Source organism: Trachemys scripta, chromosome 6 (assembly GCF_013100865.1).
Source record: "Trachemys scripta elegans isolate TJP31775 chromosome 6, CAS_Tse_1.0, whole genome shotgun sequence".
Taxonomy (NCBI): Eukaryota; Metazoa; Chordata; order Testudines; family Emydidae; genus Trachemys; species Trachemys scripta.
The window spans coordinates 25,606,395-25,622,285 of record NC_048303.1 but is presented as its reverse complement, the minus strand read 5'-3'; the positions used below and the strand labels follow the sequence as shown (position 1 = coordinate 25,622,285).

The window sequence follows — 15,891 nt, the reverse complement described above, 5'->3', positions numbered from 1 at the left end:
TCAAGCGGAATGTTTCCATTTAATTGCGATCTCCAAAATGATTTTGGTCAGTACAACTGCTTCTTAAACATATCATCAATATCAGGCTCAGGATTTTAATTACAATAAAGCAATTCACATGAAAACACTGTAAGCAACATAACATGCTTAATATTTCTTTGACAATTTTTTTCCCAAAGATCTGTACATAATTAATGTTTGATACAACAATGCTGCTGGAACAAGATATATCTTTTAAAACATAAACACAAAACTCCTTTTCATCACTGGTTAACAGTTATTTATGGCACTACATGTTAGTGGTAAATAATTCTCATTGGGGCTGAGTATGGGGTGTGAGATTATATACCTGTACTTTGTAATGAAGATTCTGCTTTGCTTGTTTCTTATGATTATTTGATGGAATATCAGATTACGCAATCATAAGATTCTTTTTACTCATTTAAAGTAAAAGGATAAATGTTATAAAAAATACCTTTAGTATATTGGTGATTTTTAAACTAGAGTGAATATTAAAAATATTAACCAGAAATTGAAAGTTTTAGGCCCCAACCCCAAAAGCAATTTATGCAAATGCTTAATTTTATTCATGTGAAGAGTCTGATTGACTTCAATTGGACTGCTTGTGAGTGCCATTAAGCATGTGTGTAAGAGTGCAAGGTTGGGGCCTTAGTACTTAGAAAGGAGAAATTGTGTTCTGCAGATAAATATTCACAGCACATAAATAAAATCTAGCTTTTTAGAATGTACACACACTGGAAAGAATATATTAAACTTAAAAGGTGTGTTTTCTTTTCTCCCTTAATAGCACAAAATGTTTCCATTTAATTCAAAAAGTTTTTATTTGTTCCCATCTAGAGAACTAGTTCTCCACCTACCTGTAAACTTGTATGGAAAACAAACCTAACTCAAGAATGTCTATCATCAGCTGGCACTATTCGGAGGAAATGAAGGTTGGCAATTGTTTCTATATACCTTGTATTAATAATAAACCTTCTCATAGAGAAGAATAGGTTTTTAAATATTTTAAATGATGATATTTACAGCAATAAAAATTCACATTTTCACGCATTAGTGAGACTCTTTAAAATTGTACACCAGGCAGTCGTCATAGTATCTCTACCCAGTTCCCAGTAACTGTCTCGCCTTCAAGTCTCTAGTACCCAGAGACTTAAACCCTTGATAGTTGTGGCAGGAGGGGGGAGAGAAATTACATTTCTAGCAGATTTGGACAAAAAATGACAGATCTTTTCAGCCATAGAGTCCCAGCAGCAATCTTATGTCACAGAGCAATACAAGGTAATAACGGTGTATGTTTCCAAACCCATTAGACCTGTCCTGTATGTTTTGTGATGGCAGGGCCTGTCTGTAGCAACTGCTCCATGGTATGATCCTCAGTAGTCTGGAAGAACTGTACCCATCACATGGCAAGAGAAAAATAGCCCTTCAGAGTGTAGCTGACCCCCCCGGTTCCCTTTAGTAGGCAGAGTGCATGTCTATTGCACCAGTTTTTCCAAAGTATTGGGAAAGGATCACGTGTGTGTGATTCCTTTCATTGCTATATACACTTTTCTGATAAGTTCAACGTTTCACTGGGAAAGGTGACCTGGAGGGAGCTGCTTTTGGGCACAGAGCCGGCTTCGCCACCAGACCTGACTTCATTCACCAGAAAGACACTCTCAGAGTCCTGTCCCGGCAAAGAGTCTGAGGTCTCTGAGCTGCGTAATGTCCTCACTGATGTAGTGTCACACTGAGCCAGACCAGCACTGGCTCCTGGCAGCAGCATGCGACCCCCAGTGCTACTTTCACTTAGCTCTGGAGGGTAGAGCAATGTCTGTGAGGTGCTACTGATCTCCCTCAGCTCCCGAGAGATGAAGGAAGGTGAGTGGCTGGACATGGCGGAGGAGGTTCGGCGTCCATCCGCACAGTTGAAATTGCTCCCAGAGTGTTGCCTTCGAGCCCCTCCAATGCGGCAGAAGAGGCACTTGATTTTCTCTATGACTTTGCTGAGCACTGTCTTGCGGAGGAGGATGTAGACCCAGGGATCCAGGATGGGGTTCACTGAAGCAATGCGGATGGCCTGCAAGTCAGGGTTTTGACTGACATCCTTCACTATGTCTGGTCGGTACAGTTGGTTCACGAAGACACGTACCTGTCAAGGGGAAAAGAGAGACCCATATTTACAGTTCAATGCAGCAAACCAGAGATGACATTTCAAAGAAGAAATCAGGCTTAGCAATTGCATGTTACAACAAGGGGAGAGGTTGGCAAAGCCAAGCTTTTCATGTCAGCAGCAGGTTTATTTTTGGAACGGGCAAAGATCAAGGAATGAACTATGCTGTAAATTGACCTTTTTTCCTTACTTTTGAGGGAAAGAACTGCTCTCTTTTCCCCTCCTGATTACTGCCTAGACCCCTGAAGTATTCTTGTATCCATGAACCTTTCCAGTTCATCCCTAAAGTTTTTTAATTTTCAAATCCCAGGTGGTTGTTTTTCCTTCTCTTTATAGGGCCCAGAATTCAAGATTTAGACCCAAATCCTTGTATAACCAAATCTTTGCCAGCCAGGGGTACAGGAGGCCCTAGGCCAATTGAGGAGACCTAATCATTGCATATTTCCTCCAGCTAGGCTCTCATAATTGTATGTTTAAAACCAAATGAAATCCACATTACCAGCTATCAGGCAAACTGGTCTCCGGAGACAAGCCCAGAGCTGCCTAATCCCTAGTTAAGAAATATTTGTGCTGACAGCTTCCATTATTAGAGCTTCAAGGCAATGTTTTAATACCCTCAACATTCTGCTTGTTGGAGCTTGTTTTAAGAAATGCTAACAGCTGCCTCTAACGGCCAGATTTTTCATTGATTAGGATGATTCCAGCACTGAGCAGAACTGTTTAGATCTTCCCAGCTGGGTCTGCATCTAGGTTTGGATTGAAAGGTGCAAAAATAATAACCCTGAAATGTTCAGGATGTTCAGTTCAATTGTTGGGATACAGAAGTTTGTTTAAATAGTGTTTCTAAGTAACCACTCAGAAATTTTGTAGTGAATTAACACTTGATTGGGATCTTGTTTATCCATAGTAGGAGTTGACCATTCAGGCTCCTTGCTTTAAAGAGAGGGGAAACAACAGCACAGTTCTAGCTTGTTCATTAAGAGCCTTTGCAATCACTACTGTGCATAAAGTCCAGTCCAAACACTAATGTCAATGGGGTTATCTTTCCAGTGACCTTAATGAGTACTGGTTTGGATACACAGAGCTTATTATGTTGAAGTGTTCCAAGCTGAACAGTTTCAAACAATAACTTTAACTAACAATCAGGACTTGAAATATGTCCCAGGAATAGGAAAGCCATTGGAAAGCCTTTCCTGTGGAAGACCCTACCTGCTTTGCAGACACTATCAGGTAAGTTTAGGCAAATCAACTTTCCTTATTTGATATCATAAATATCCAGAACCAATAATAGATTTTATGAATTCTCCTCTTTGTCTTGACTTCTGAAGTGAATGTTTGTCAGGTTTTGGCCCAGCTGGATACAGTTTCAGACAAGAGGTTTAAATGAAGTGAAGGAAAACATAAGAAAACCTCTAAAGTCAGATTTACCAGAAAAGTGTGTGTGAAACAATCCAAGTCTGATGAAAAATTTCACAATTCAGTACAGTAATGTGAGGTTTGGATTGATTCTTCCTACATAGAATTCAGGACTTGAATTCATGCCCAGCAACTTTAAATTCAGCAACTTAAAAAAAAAAAAAAAATGCCAGGTCCACCTCTTGAGTGGGAATTTGAGTCTAATATGTGTATCACTGAAAGATAGTGAGTATCTGATGGTTCCTATGCTGTCCTGCTCAATCTGTAGTAATCATTTTCTGAGCTATCGCTATGTAATCTATATTCAGGATTGCATTCCTTTACCTGCTTAAAGTTAGATAATTACTAGGTAGAGATACAAGTATCAGTCAGTGATATAAAAGTACTATGGAGAGTATCGCTATCAATATAACTACCAATTAGTTCCTCTTAAAGGGATTTTTTTTTTTAGTTACCATACTAGGAAGCAAAATTGCCACCTTTTCTGACCTGAGTGGTCCCCTTGTATCACTGCTTGAGGAACAATTGAAATAAGACACTTATTTAAAATGTATTTCTTCTATACATTAAAATACATAAAATATGGGCAAATTCTACAGAATTGTAGTGAAGAAAAGCCTTCACCATTTGGCCCTGAGAGTTTGTGTTAGTGCAATAAAAGTAATCCGATTATCTAGTTTGACCATAAAGTCTGGTGGAGAATCTTACCACTAGGTGGCACCGTTGTCACACTTTTAAAAGCTCCTCTTCCTGTCTCTAGTTTGAGGAAACACGAAAGATCAGTTACTAACTGTGGTACTTGCTTTGACAGGGAGAGGTACCATGAAAGACACGCCATGGCCAATTTAATGTTCTTTGAACGCATTACCAATGCCAGCCACAAGCCCTGCAGGCACTAAAGAGTTCTGCTGCTTAACTCCCACCCCTCTGAGATGAACTTCAGCACTGAAACGCTATCATCTCTCTTACACAGACTCTGTGTCTGAGAAGAGGCAGTCAGAACTCCAGAAAGCAGCAGGGTTAGCTTTCTTTGACATCTGCTCCTTGGTTTTAAAAGCCATTCTTGGAAGATTCACTTAGTTATTTGTGTACGGAGGAGAAGAATAGTGCTGATATTTTGAAAAAAATGAATAAATCTCAGAAATATAAAGTTGAAATTGCCAGAGAGGATTTTTCTCCTGATCCTTTCCTCCTAGGAGATTTTTTTTAAAATGCAAAGGACTTCTTCCACAGCAATTTCAAATATACCCTGCAAATGTACATACATCTGTCTTGACACAGACCATTTCATCTTTGATGAAGGACTGCCTGCACTGACAGCTAGGGCTCCATAAGAGAGTATATTGTAGTTAGATGCACAGTATTTATTTTCCTTCAGCCCCTTCCAACTGACATTTATACTCCATGTAAACAAGATCAGGAAGAAATTAGCAGGGGAGGAAACAGTACTACTAATACATTCAACTGATACAGCAGAGACATCTTGAAAGAATTTGCCAAAACCACTCATAAGAAATGTGTTATTGTTCCAACTTTAAAATTTGATCTTTTTCATTCTATTTTTACATAGCTGTAATTCTGGACCATCAGTTTAATGTGAACGATTAAAAGGTAAATTTCGTTATCAGCTAACAGCGTCTGAACAGGAAATTCATGTACTTGACACATCCCTTTATGTTTACCTGGCAGAGCTTACTGTAATATGAGAATCTATTGTAGTGCTGATTAAATAGTTGATAATGATTTCCAATCACTAACAATGTCTGGTAACATTGCAGTAAATCACCTTATGATGTCTATATTCCGAATAGTCCACTGACAGATGCATACTAGGTATGTATAAAAGACACTTAATTTGGGCCTACTTTGTGAAAACTTTAGAATGTACACAGCTGTTACTACATTCCCAACAAGCCTATGCCATAGCTTTTATCACAAAATCCAATGGCATATCAAACTAGTTTTACTAGTACATGCCCATACGAACTGCATGTATCATTATTAATCATATGTCTGGCAAAAAAGAAACTGAATGGATCTGCCAGTTCAGTCATTTCTTAAGTAACTGAATTAATATTCACGTACAGCATCTTATGCGGAGCAACACTGAAGTGCATATAATGTTTTGCTGAAAAATGCTCTTTTACAAGATTGTTTGATGAAGCAAAGTCAGCCTGGCCTCTTATGAACATCCAACCAATCCACTCAATTACCTTGAGGCAATGGATTACTGTGTATCAGAACTAGTTTGACACTTGAAGTTGTCCAGTTTGAAGTTCTAATTAAAGCAAGAAGCAAACTGAGACTGATCAAACCCTGGCACCAGAACAGGTTTGCACTAGTTAGATTTCTCAATTACTGGGAGCAAAGAGTGTTTTTTTTAAGGTGTATTAATGAATTGCTTCTCGTGGCTGTGTTGAAATTGTTCTGAAATTTATGCCCAAGTGATTAGATTCTAGAATCACTTGGCTGCTACTGCTTCTGCTCACACAGTGCAAGAGTCTGGTTTTTGCTTTTCCCTCTGACTAAATGTAAATATAAGTGGCAATTTCTACCCATCTGAAGTACCATCAAGTGCCTTTTATGATAGTTATTATGCAGAATAAACAAAGGAGTAGCCCTCTACCCAGTTTTCACCTGTTCTCATAAAAACTTCCCCATATCACATATTGACATATTATAAATAGACACCTAGTTAATAGCAAGCAGGAAACAAATTCTGTAGTTGTGTAAGCCAAATATGCTTTGTCCCAAAGGGATTTCATATTTGACATAGGTGATCATGCCATTGCTCCAAAATCTAGTCTGCCATCTCACCTCTGGCCATGGACAGTCCTGATACTTCAGAGGAAAAATAAACAACATTAACCCCTGGGACAATTATAAATTAAGTTTAAAAACTCCTTTCTGGCCCCTTCAGGGATCAAATGTATGCAGTGGAATATGAGATTTTATTACCCTTACTACCTTAGCGTACCAAGCTAAATGTATTGTTAGAGATCATTAAATGATCATGCCCTTTAAAAAAAATTGACCACCTGCAGCATTGAATTCCAAAATTTGACTATCAAGTATCTCTTTACTCTTTCGAGAGTGTAAAAGCAAAAACACAAATACTAATTTCTACTATGTTTTCAATCAAATCCCCTCTAATATCACCTTTTCCATACCTTTAACTACCTTTACTGCCATTTTGGAAACCTTGCAGTCCTTTAAATATTGCTTTTAAGATGAAGTGACCAATGATGAACTTGGATAAAGGTCTGGACATATGTTTTGTATTACTTTCTATCTTATTTCCTTGATCAGACTCTTCACCAGGCCATCCACAATAACTTCCTGCAAGTTCAGAGAAGAGTATGTGAAAGATTTAGATTATTTTTGCTAGAGTGCATTCCTTTTAGTGTTGTCCGGTTCATGTTATCTGTCTTTATGTTCTTTTGTTCGCTCAAGTCCATCTAAAGTTTCTCACAATATTTCATAGGTTTTATTAATGAAAGCTATTTAGTGCCATCATAAAACTTCACTGATTCACTGTCCAAATCTTTAAAATATTAAAAACACTGAGCTCTGAGAGCATCCCATTATTACCTTCTGTTCACTATGATTCAGTTTCCTATTGTTTAACCATTCTTTAAATAAAGACAAGACTTTATTTATTACACCATGGTTATTTCTTTTTCAGAAGTTCGTTAAAAACCTTTTGTAAACCTACGTAAATAAAGTCCACTGGATCACCTTATCTATTTTATTATCTCCTGAAAGAGCTCACTCTGAGAAAGTAAGATGATATGATTCTCTCCTACAGAAGCTGTGTTGCTCTGACCCTATTAGGTTATGGTTTATTCAGCTCCTGTCACCAATAGGAAATCAGCTCATCAGAAAATTTCATAGCCACAAAGAAGCCTCTGTGTCTGCCTTATGTAACTGCAGAGTGCCACCAACAGTATCTGGATGCTCCCCCTCTTCCTTATCAGAACAGACTGTTCTGTAATCAGTTCCCTCTGTAGTGAGGGCTCTAAGTTTAATCAACAGGATCTGCATTGGCTCATAAAATGTATAGGCAGGTTAATGATTTTCCAGTCTTTCTGCCCAGTGGCTGCTTTTAAAGGTATATTGCATATTCATACCTTCCTTCCACTATTCCGCACCTTATTCCCTTCAGAACTCTAAGGGCATGTCTACACACAAAGTTGTACCAGTGTCATTGAAGCGGGCCAACCCCGCAAGTATGGATGTAGTTATAGCAGTGTAAAGGAGCTCAGATGGTTATAGCTAAAGCCTGGCCCATGCTTAAAAGTTGTTGATATGGCTACATCAGCGTGTGAAAAGAATGTTTCCCCCAACCTAGCTAATTTAGCACGGAGAGGTGGTGTTCCTACAGCTATGGTAAAACCCCTTCTGTTGGAGTCAGTTGCGCTCACACTACAAGGTTATGCCGGCACAGTGATGTACCATAGTTATGCCACTATAGTCCCTGTAGTGTAGACATGGCCTGAATCAGTTAAATCAGTACCACATCTATGTGTAGATCAGCCCTTAGGTTTTGCCTTCACTGCTAACAAAAACAGGGTAACTAATGTGGTGCATGAGCCATCCTGAGTTAAAAACACAGTGAAGACCAGGCACTTTAGTTTTACCATGAGGTAAAGTAGGCAAGGCCAACCCAAGATCGGGGCATAGAGTTGACCTCCCCTCGCTTACCTTGCAGTAAAACTAAAAGTGCCTTGTCTATGCTCTGTTTTTACCTCAGGACGCATGTTACCCTGAGGTACAAAGTACACTTTTAGCAGTGAAGACAAGACCTGAGATGGATGCAGCACATCCTAGCCCTCTTTTCTCTTGGTACCTGCCCGCTCCCACAGTTTATGCAGTCACCAGCCTCCCACCAAAACCGCTTACCCCCCAAGACCATTAATTTTGATTTTCAACAATCCAGTTGCCTTTCTGGTGGAGCCACCCCCACCCCGTATATTTTGGTTATTCTTTCTGTAAAAGTTTCTCCATGAATCTTTAATGAAATTGAACCACATCTCTTTGTATTCAGCACTGAGACTTCTTAGTTCCTCCTCTCTATCTGGTCCTGCACGAGATTCACCCACTAGTTTATATTTAACTTTCAGATCCTTTTTCTTGCATTTACCTATGTTCCTTCCAATAATATGGTATTAAAATATTTTTCAGAGTTGTTACAATGTCAGCTTAATCTAATTAAGTATCTTCAGTCCAATATCAGGAGGTTAGCAATTATATGACCTGAGTGTTGATTGAGTAGGAAAACAGAATAACTGCGCAGTTTCTGATCTTGGGCTACACAGCTCTAAGCACAGTTCTTGGATCTGATGTGTGCATGCACATGGGTGCACGCATATTAGGGAGACCAGACAGCAAGTGTGAAAAATTGGGACGGGGGTAGGGGGCAATAGGAGCCTATATAAGAAAAAGACTCAAAAATCAGGACTGTCCCTATAAAATCGGGACATCTGGACACCCTAACACACATGCACACCCACACTATATGCTGATACAAAAACCATGCTTTAATTGAGTCAACCTTCCAATTCTTAAGATGTTTTCCAAGACATTAAGATGTCCTGCAAGCAATAACATGGCAAAGTGAGCAGTTATGCCAGGGTGCACTGCAAAACATTAGGCTGAAGGCCAAGTGGCTGCAGCCAAAATGCCAGGATCCAGGCACAGCTGCACTTCACTGAGTTTTATACATGTTAGTAATGTGGCAAAACTGGCCTGACCCCTGCAATTATACTATTTAACTGAATAGTTCACAATCCTAGTTGGCCAATCATATTTTACCCTCATTATGTGGATCCATGTTATAATAACAACCCTGATATGGGGCTATTCCAGGATAGCTGCCACCTACAGTAAACTCCATTACAATTATCTGTGTTCTAAAACCATCTCTTTCTAATAACACTCCTACCGTTCAGATCACAAGATCCTGTTCTGGGAAGGTGGCAACTATGCATAGCCAATTGTTTTTTTTTCTTTTAATGTATCTGAGTCAACAAGAGAAAAAAAGTTTGCCAAGTTTTATTTGTAATTTTGTGTTGAGTGGCAAGCAATGACTGAGCCCAAAGCTGGTATTTTTGGTATTCGCTTCCCCTGGAGTTAAGGTGGAGGGCAAGAAGAAGGTTAGTTCACTAATCAAAGGTTGGATCCTACTGCCAATGATGTCCATGACACCAATGGTAGTAGCTTCAAGATTGGGCCCCAAGTGATCTGTTCATCTGTTTCAGGAAGTTAGCCAGTCATCTGTGATCATGCCCGGTACTAACGTGATCTCTAGATTACTTAGGGCCAGATTCTGCCACTCTTACTCTAGCTGAGAAATCAACAAGAGTGCCCACAGATTAAGGCATGATTCAAGGAGAGTAAGGGTAGTAGACTCTAACCCTATGATGGTAAACTCTTCGGGACAGGGAGCTTGTTTTTGTACTTTCTGTGAAGTGCACTGCACACTGTTGGTGCTATATACATAATAACCTCGCTCTCCTCTGTGTCTTAACACAGCAACACTGCAAATACTTTAAAAATGCATTAAGCGTCCTCAAGTGCAGACCTGTCCCAAACCACATTCACTTGCACTTTGATTTAAAAACAGATTTTAAGATACCTTAGAGTCTTGCCAGAATTTTCCTATGATATTTCTCTGAGATACTGGGGAAGCAACTCTTTCTTTTGTCGTATTTTTAACACTACAATGTCAAAGGCACCTGGAGCTGAGGATAAGCATTTATTTTTGTTACCATTCTAAATCAAAATAAGTTTAGATCACTGCCTATGTGTGTGTAATCTCATTAGAATCGTTTTAGTGACTTGTGAGAGCCCAGAAAATAGAAGCCTTGTCCTACAGCCACAGACTAAAAGGAGGTGGGTGAGTTTTGTCCCAGAGGACTTGGTGGTGGGGAAGATGGAAAGGGCAGTGCAGTGTTACTTACCACCAGAGGAATGGAGCAGATGACCACAACCAGGGAGGTGGCAATAAGCAAAATGACCATCTGGATCTCTGCTCCAGCCATGCGACGAAAGCTCCTGCGCCGGCGAAAGTCAGACAAGCGGCTGGCGGTGTTGTCTGTGCCCAGGGAGGTGCGTCGCATGAACTGACGATGCATGCGAATCAGGGCCACACACACCAAGACATTGCAGACTACCGTGACCATGATTAGGAAGGAGCTGAAGCCGGCATACATGTAGGAGTAGGCGGCATGGGTGGCCTCCTTGGTCTTCCAGTCTATGAAACACCAAGTTTGGGGGTACTGTAAGGTAGATTTGCCTAGTCCCATGCTGGGTAGGGCGCAGAACAGCACATTGGAGACATAAATGGCAAAGAGAGTGAGCCCTGCCAGCTTCTTATCCACATAATGGTTGTAGAAATAGGCATGGTTAATGGCCAGGTACCTTTCTATAGACATGGCACAGATGATGCTGAGGCCAGAGAGCCCGAAGAAAAGGAGGATGAAGGAGCTGTATTCACACAGTTCAGATCCACCCGGCCAGCGGTTCTGCAGGTATGTGGCAATAGTGACTGGGCTCACCAGACAGGTCCCCAAGAGGTCAGTGATTGCCAGCCCACACACCAGCGTGTAGAAAGTGGTCTCCTTCTGCTCCTTCCTGGACTTGCAAAGCACCACGATGGCAATCAGGTTGCCCACCACCCCAAAGATGAACATGACAGTGGGGATGGTGGGGGGCTTGCCGTCCCCATGCTCACTGGTGGAACTGTTCGCTGTTGTGTATATGGTGGTGTGGTCAAAAGACATGATGATGAAGATTCTGTTGTTGTGGGTTGTTAGGGGAGATGAAAACAAAAGTGGATCCAAAAATGCAGTTCAAAGACAAGTCCCTCCCCCTCTGTTTCCCCCCAAAACGTCAAGGAACAAACTGCAGTTCAAGACAAGAGATTCAATTAAAAAACCTCTGCATTTCAAGGCAAGGGGGGTGAGCTTAAAAAGCAACTGAATTCAAGAAAAAACAGACGCAATGGAAAGTGAAGCCACAAAAAAAAAAAAAAAAAAAAAAGCCTTGCAATTCAAAAAGCTGCAATTAATGTTTTTTCTTCGTACCGCTTTTGTTGTGGCTCCTGTTCTATTAGTTTTTGGGCAGGTTCTTGCACTTTCCAAAGTTCAGCTCGGAAACAGATCCCAGCTTCTGAGAGTGGGGGACTTTCCCTTTTTCCGGTGCAAGCTGCTCTTTTCCTTGTCTTTGCCCCTCAACTTTGTACCATCAAAATCTTCCCAATGGTCTTCCTCCAAAAAGAGGTTCAGAGAGATCCTTGAAGCATCGGCGTTGCTTTCCAAACCCTGTCCTTTTGCCGTGTGTGTCCCTGCGTGCCAACAGCTGCCGAGTCCAGTTCCTTGAGACGTGGAAATAAGGATTCAGAGGAGCAGAGGTGGGGACTGTCCCAGCCCCGTCTTTCCCAACTTGTTCAGGACCCTTTGCGGTGGGAGCGCGCAGGGCGCTGGAGTTATAAGAGCAGCGGGCGGTGGATGGCGATGGCAGGTGCGTGTCTCTCCTCCCAGTCGCCTCCGTTGGATGCTGGACTGAGCTGCTGGCAGCTCGGTGCTGAGAGTCCCACGCAGCCCGGCTGTGTGAGCTGTGCCAGTGGCTGGCCCCTGGAGCTCATCCCTCCTCGGAGCATGTGCTGCCGTGTGTGTCACCCTCGCTCGCTCACAGGCGGGGCTCGCCTCCGCTCCCTTCAAGGTTCTCCAGAGGGGGAGGAGGCAGAGGGGGCAGCTCCCCTGGGCTCCTCCCAGCCCCCGGCCCGATTGGTCGGGGGAGGGACAGCACCGCCCGCCGGCGGTACCGCCTCGCCCGCCGCAGCAGCAGCGCAGCGAACATCGGCACAGCCGGGCTGGGCTGCAGGTTGTGCGGAGCCGCGCCTGGGACGGAGCTTTTAGGAGCACGGTGGCTCCTTGGGCTCCGGGGGAAGAGAGACACCGCAGTGGGGCTGGGTCAGGGGAGCATTGGGAATTGGGGGCTGAGAGGAGAGACCAGACTGGGGTTGGGGGGCACTGGGAATTGGGGGCTGAGAGGAGAGACCAGAGTGGGGTTGGGGGGGCACTGGGAATTGGGGGCCAGGGAGGGAAATCACAGTGGGATTGGGCAGACTGTTAGAATACTGGGGGGCAGGGCACAGTGACCCCTGGGTGGGGCAGGGTGGGAGACGGCAGCAGGAGGTGGGGATGGTCTCAGCGAGCGCAGGGCCGGCTTTAGTAAGTGCGGGGCCCGATTCGAACAGTTTCGACGGGGCCCCGACAGGGATGACTTAAAAAAAAAAAAAAGTTAAAAAAAACACGTGGGGCTTGTACTCACTGGGCCGCGCTCCTAGTCTTTGGTGGCGGGTCCTTTACTCGCTCTGGGTCTTCGGCGGCACTGAAGGACGTGCCGCCAAAGACCCGGAGCGAGTGAAGGACCCGCTGCCAAAGACCTGGAGCGCCGCCGGGTGAGTAAAAATTAAAAAGGTGCCTCTAGCCAGGGAAGGGATTCTTTGCCACTTGCCCCCCCACTCTGGGCAACCCTGCCACTGGGCGCGGGGCCCTCTTAAGCGCGGGGCCCGATTCGGGGGAATTGGTGGAATTGGCCTAAAGCCGGCCCTGAGCGAGCGGGGGGAGAGGAGGCAGGGACAGACACTAGAGCGGTGGGTGGATGGGGCAGGCCAGGTCCAGTAGTGACATCCATTCTCCCTCCTGAGACTCCAGTGCCATCATGCAGGCCTGGGCTGATCAGAGCATGGGAAGAAAAGGGGATTCAGGAGAGCCAAAGCTATAGGAGACACTCAGGAGGGAAGGAGGAAAGCAAGACTGGGGAAATGGAGCCAGGGAGCCAGAGGAAGACGAAGGGGAAGGGAAGGGGCCTGGTGATGGGACAGGGGAACCTATCCACATGCTGGCAGGCTTCACGAAGAGGCCAGGCTGCCTTTGTGTGAGGTGTCACCATGGTGTGTCCCGGCACTGCATTGTGAAGCACACTAGGGCGGCAGTGGCTGGGTGAGGGTGAGGCAGTTGGAGGGAGACAAAGCGACTGGGCGGTGAAGACCATTTAAAGTGGATGTGATTGGCATCATATGCAGCCCAGCCCACCCCCATTTGCAACTCACTGTTCCTTTGCTTTAAATGTTCAGTAGCTTCCCTGCCAAGCCATACGGGATGTATTTTCTCCCAAGTCCTTTCTGTATGGTCCACAGCTTGGGGAAAGTTTGTCTGGCTTCTCTCACTTCTAAGAAGTACATAATTAAATCAGACCTGGGGTCTTGCTTTCAGGGAGAAAGCAAGGCCCCTGAGTTTGCCTTTCAGGTTGAGTGCCCTCCATTCCGAGTGATTGCAATGGGAGTGGAGGGCTGACAGCACCTTGCAGGATCAGGCTGTGAAGGGCCTTCCCAAAAATACTGTTTCTCTGTACAGAGCACTGGCAGTTTGCTCAGCAGTGTTTTACCATAGAAGCCTCACAAATTTCTGGAATGGAACTTTGGGAGAGGCCCCATCTCTTCCTCCTCCAGGGCAATGTATAAACTGAAGATGTGCCTATGGGAGGTGATGATATGCCTTGCAATGAGGTGATATGATACCACTGCTGTTGACCATATAAGGAAATGCCTGCCATGTAAAGTTGATTTCACCTCTTGTTTATTAATGACAAGCAACTAAAAGGGATCTCACCTGGGCTGGTTTCTAAGAGGATGAGTGCAAGAAAAGTGACATGACATTCCAGAGTACAAAATAACAAAGCCCTATAGCAGGAGTCTCTTGTGGCATAAAAGAATATCTGCCTTTACTGCCACAAGATGATCTTTCTACAGCATGGCATGTGTATATAATGAAATTTACCTGCATTTAGCATGAGTCTTTATTATTTAAATATTTACTAAACTCAGGAAGGGTGTGTGTGTGTACGCACATGGGGAAAGGGTTTATATATTACTGTGAAGAACTTGTTTTATCATGATCAGGAGAACTGGATAGCACAGGGGATCGGTAATGGGATTGATTACGTTTAAGGCTAAAGTGTAGTTAGTTCAAATTTGGCTCAGGTTGGTAGTGGACAAAAATTGGTGCCAACTGGTCGCTATTTGGTGGCCTTTGTGAAAGGAGCAGATGGTCATAGAGTTCCTAGTGCAAAAGCGTCTAGATACAGAGAGACAATTCAAACAAAAATTGCTGCCACAATAGTTCTCTCAGCAGAGGGGCATTAATGACAAGAGTTAGTACTTCCATGTCAGGGTGAAAAACATAGGAGCTGCTCTCCCAGATGTTTCAGAGGAAGGTGAAAAAGCCTGTGTCCCGAAGCATGTGGTTTATACCCCTTAATGAAAACATCTAGTTATATCAGATGGGATTTTTTTGAATATGATATAAATGTCTAATCCTTTTTTGAATCCTATGAGTTTGGCCTTTCCGATACGTGGCAATGAATTCCAAAGGTTAATTATGAATTGTGTAAAAAATAGTATTTTGCTTTATTAGTTTGGTTAAGGCACATTGACACAGTAGACAGGGGGGGTGTGTGTGGGAGAGAGAGGAAGAGTTTGTGTTGGAGTGGGACACACTTCTGGGGATAGATGACCAGTTTTCAGTGATGAGTCTGCACACATGTCTGTGGTGTAAGGAAGGAGCATATTTTGTGGTTCAGTCACTTCAGTTTCTAGTGCTGTCAGTCTGGCATATTCAAATACTAAATTAAATTTCAGAATAAAATAAAAAGCTTTTCTGTAGTACACTTTATTAGAAATAAATAGCTGAGACTAACTGATGTTGATCTTCTTGTTGGGAAAAAAACTACACCGAATTAAACTATTTATGTGCCTTTCAAGTTAAAAGTATGACAGCTCTTTCTCCTTTACAGCTGCAAAATCAAGTAAAAAATAAGTTATTTTTTGTAGTTGTTAAGGTGTGATAGCAAAATGATATGTTATGGCAGCAGAGCAAAGTGTGTGTGTGTGTGTGTACAGGATTTGCCTGACAAGGCAAATTGATAAAATCTTAGGCATCGTTTTATAAACAATTCAAAATATTTGAAAACTAAGGCGTAGCACAGTGACTGTTTTTCTTAATTTTGTGATAGCTTTTTCAATTGATTTTTTAATATTAACATAGGACCAAATATCAGTGCACAAAACACCCCTCAAGGATACAGAAGTCACTAAATTACCCTTGGAAAATGATACTTGCTCTCTGAATGGCCTTTGCTCTGGCAGCATAAAGAGGCCTTGAAGTGGATGTAAGTGCAATGCAGGGGTAGCAGTCACTACTAGCACAGGGAAGGAGGAGACATCCTGTTTCCCC

At 42.9% G+C, this 15,891-nt stretch overlaps 1 protein-coding gene across 1 annotated transcript; it reads right to left on the bottom strand.

Moving 5' to 3' along the window:
• Positions 1-12,271, bottom strand: PTGER4 (prostaglandin E receptor 4). Its single transcript, XM_034773565.1, has 2 exons — positions 10,552-12,271; positions 1-2,152 (listed from the first exon to the last, which is right to left on the bottom strand). The coding sequence occupies exons 1-2, from the start codon at positions 11,371-11,373 to the stop codon at positions 1,559-1,561; spliced, it is 1,416 nt and encodes a 471-aa protein (XP_034629456.1). The 5' UTR covers positions 11,374-12,271; the 3' UTR covers positions 1-1,558.
• Between the last annotated feature and the right edge of the window lie 3,620 nt (positions 12,272-15,891).

Excerpts from the sequence above, each read along its gene's own strand:
- PTGER4 (XM_034773565.1), bottom strand. The coding sequence starts at position 11,373 with ATGTCTTTTGACCACACCACCATATACACAACAGCGAACAGTTCCACC. Across the intron at positions 2,153-10,551 it reads TCTGCTCCATTCCTCTGGTG|GTACGTGTCTTCGTGAACCA; the intron begins GTAAGTAACACT and ends TCCCCTTGACAG.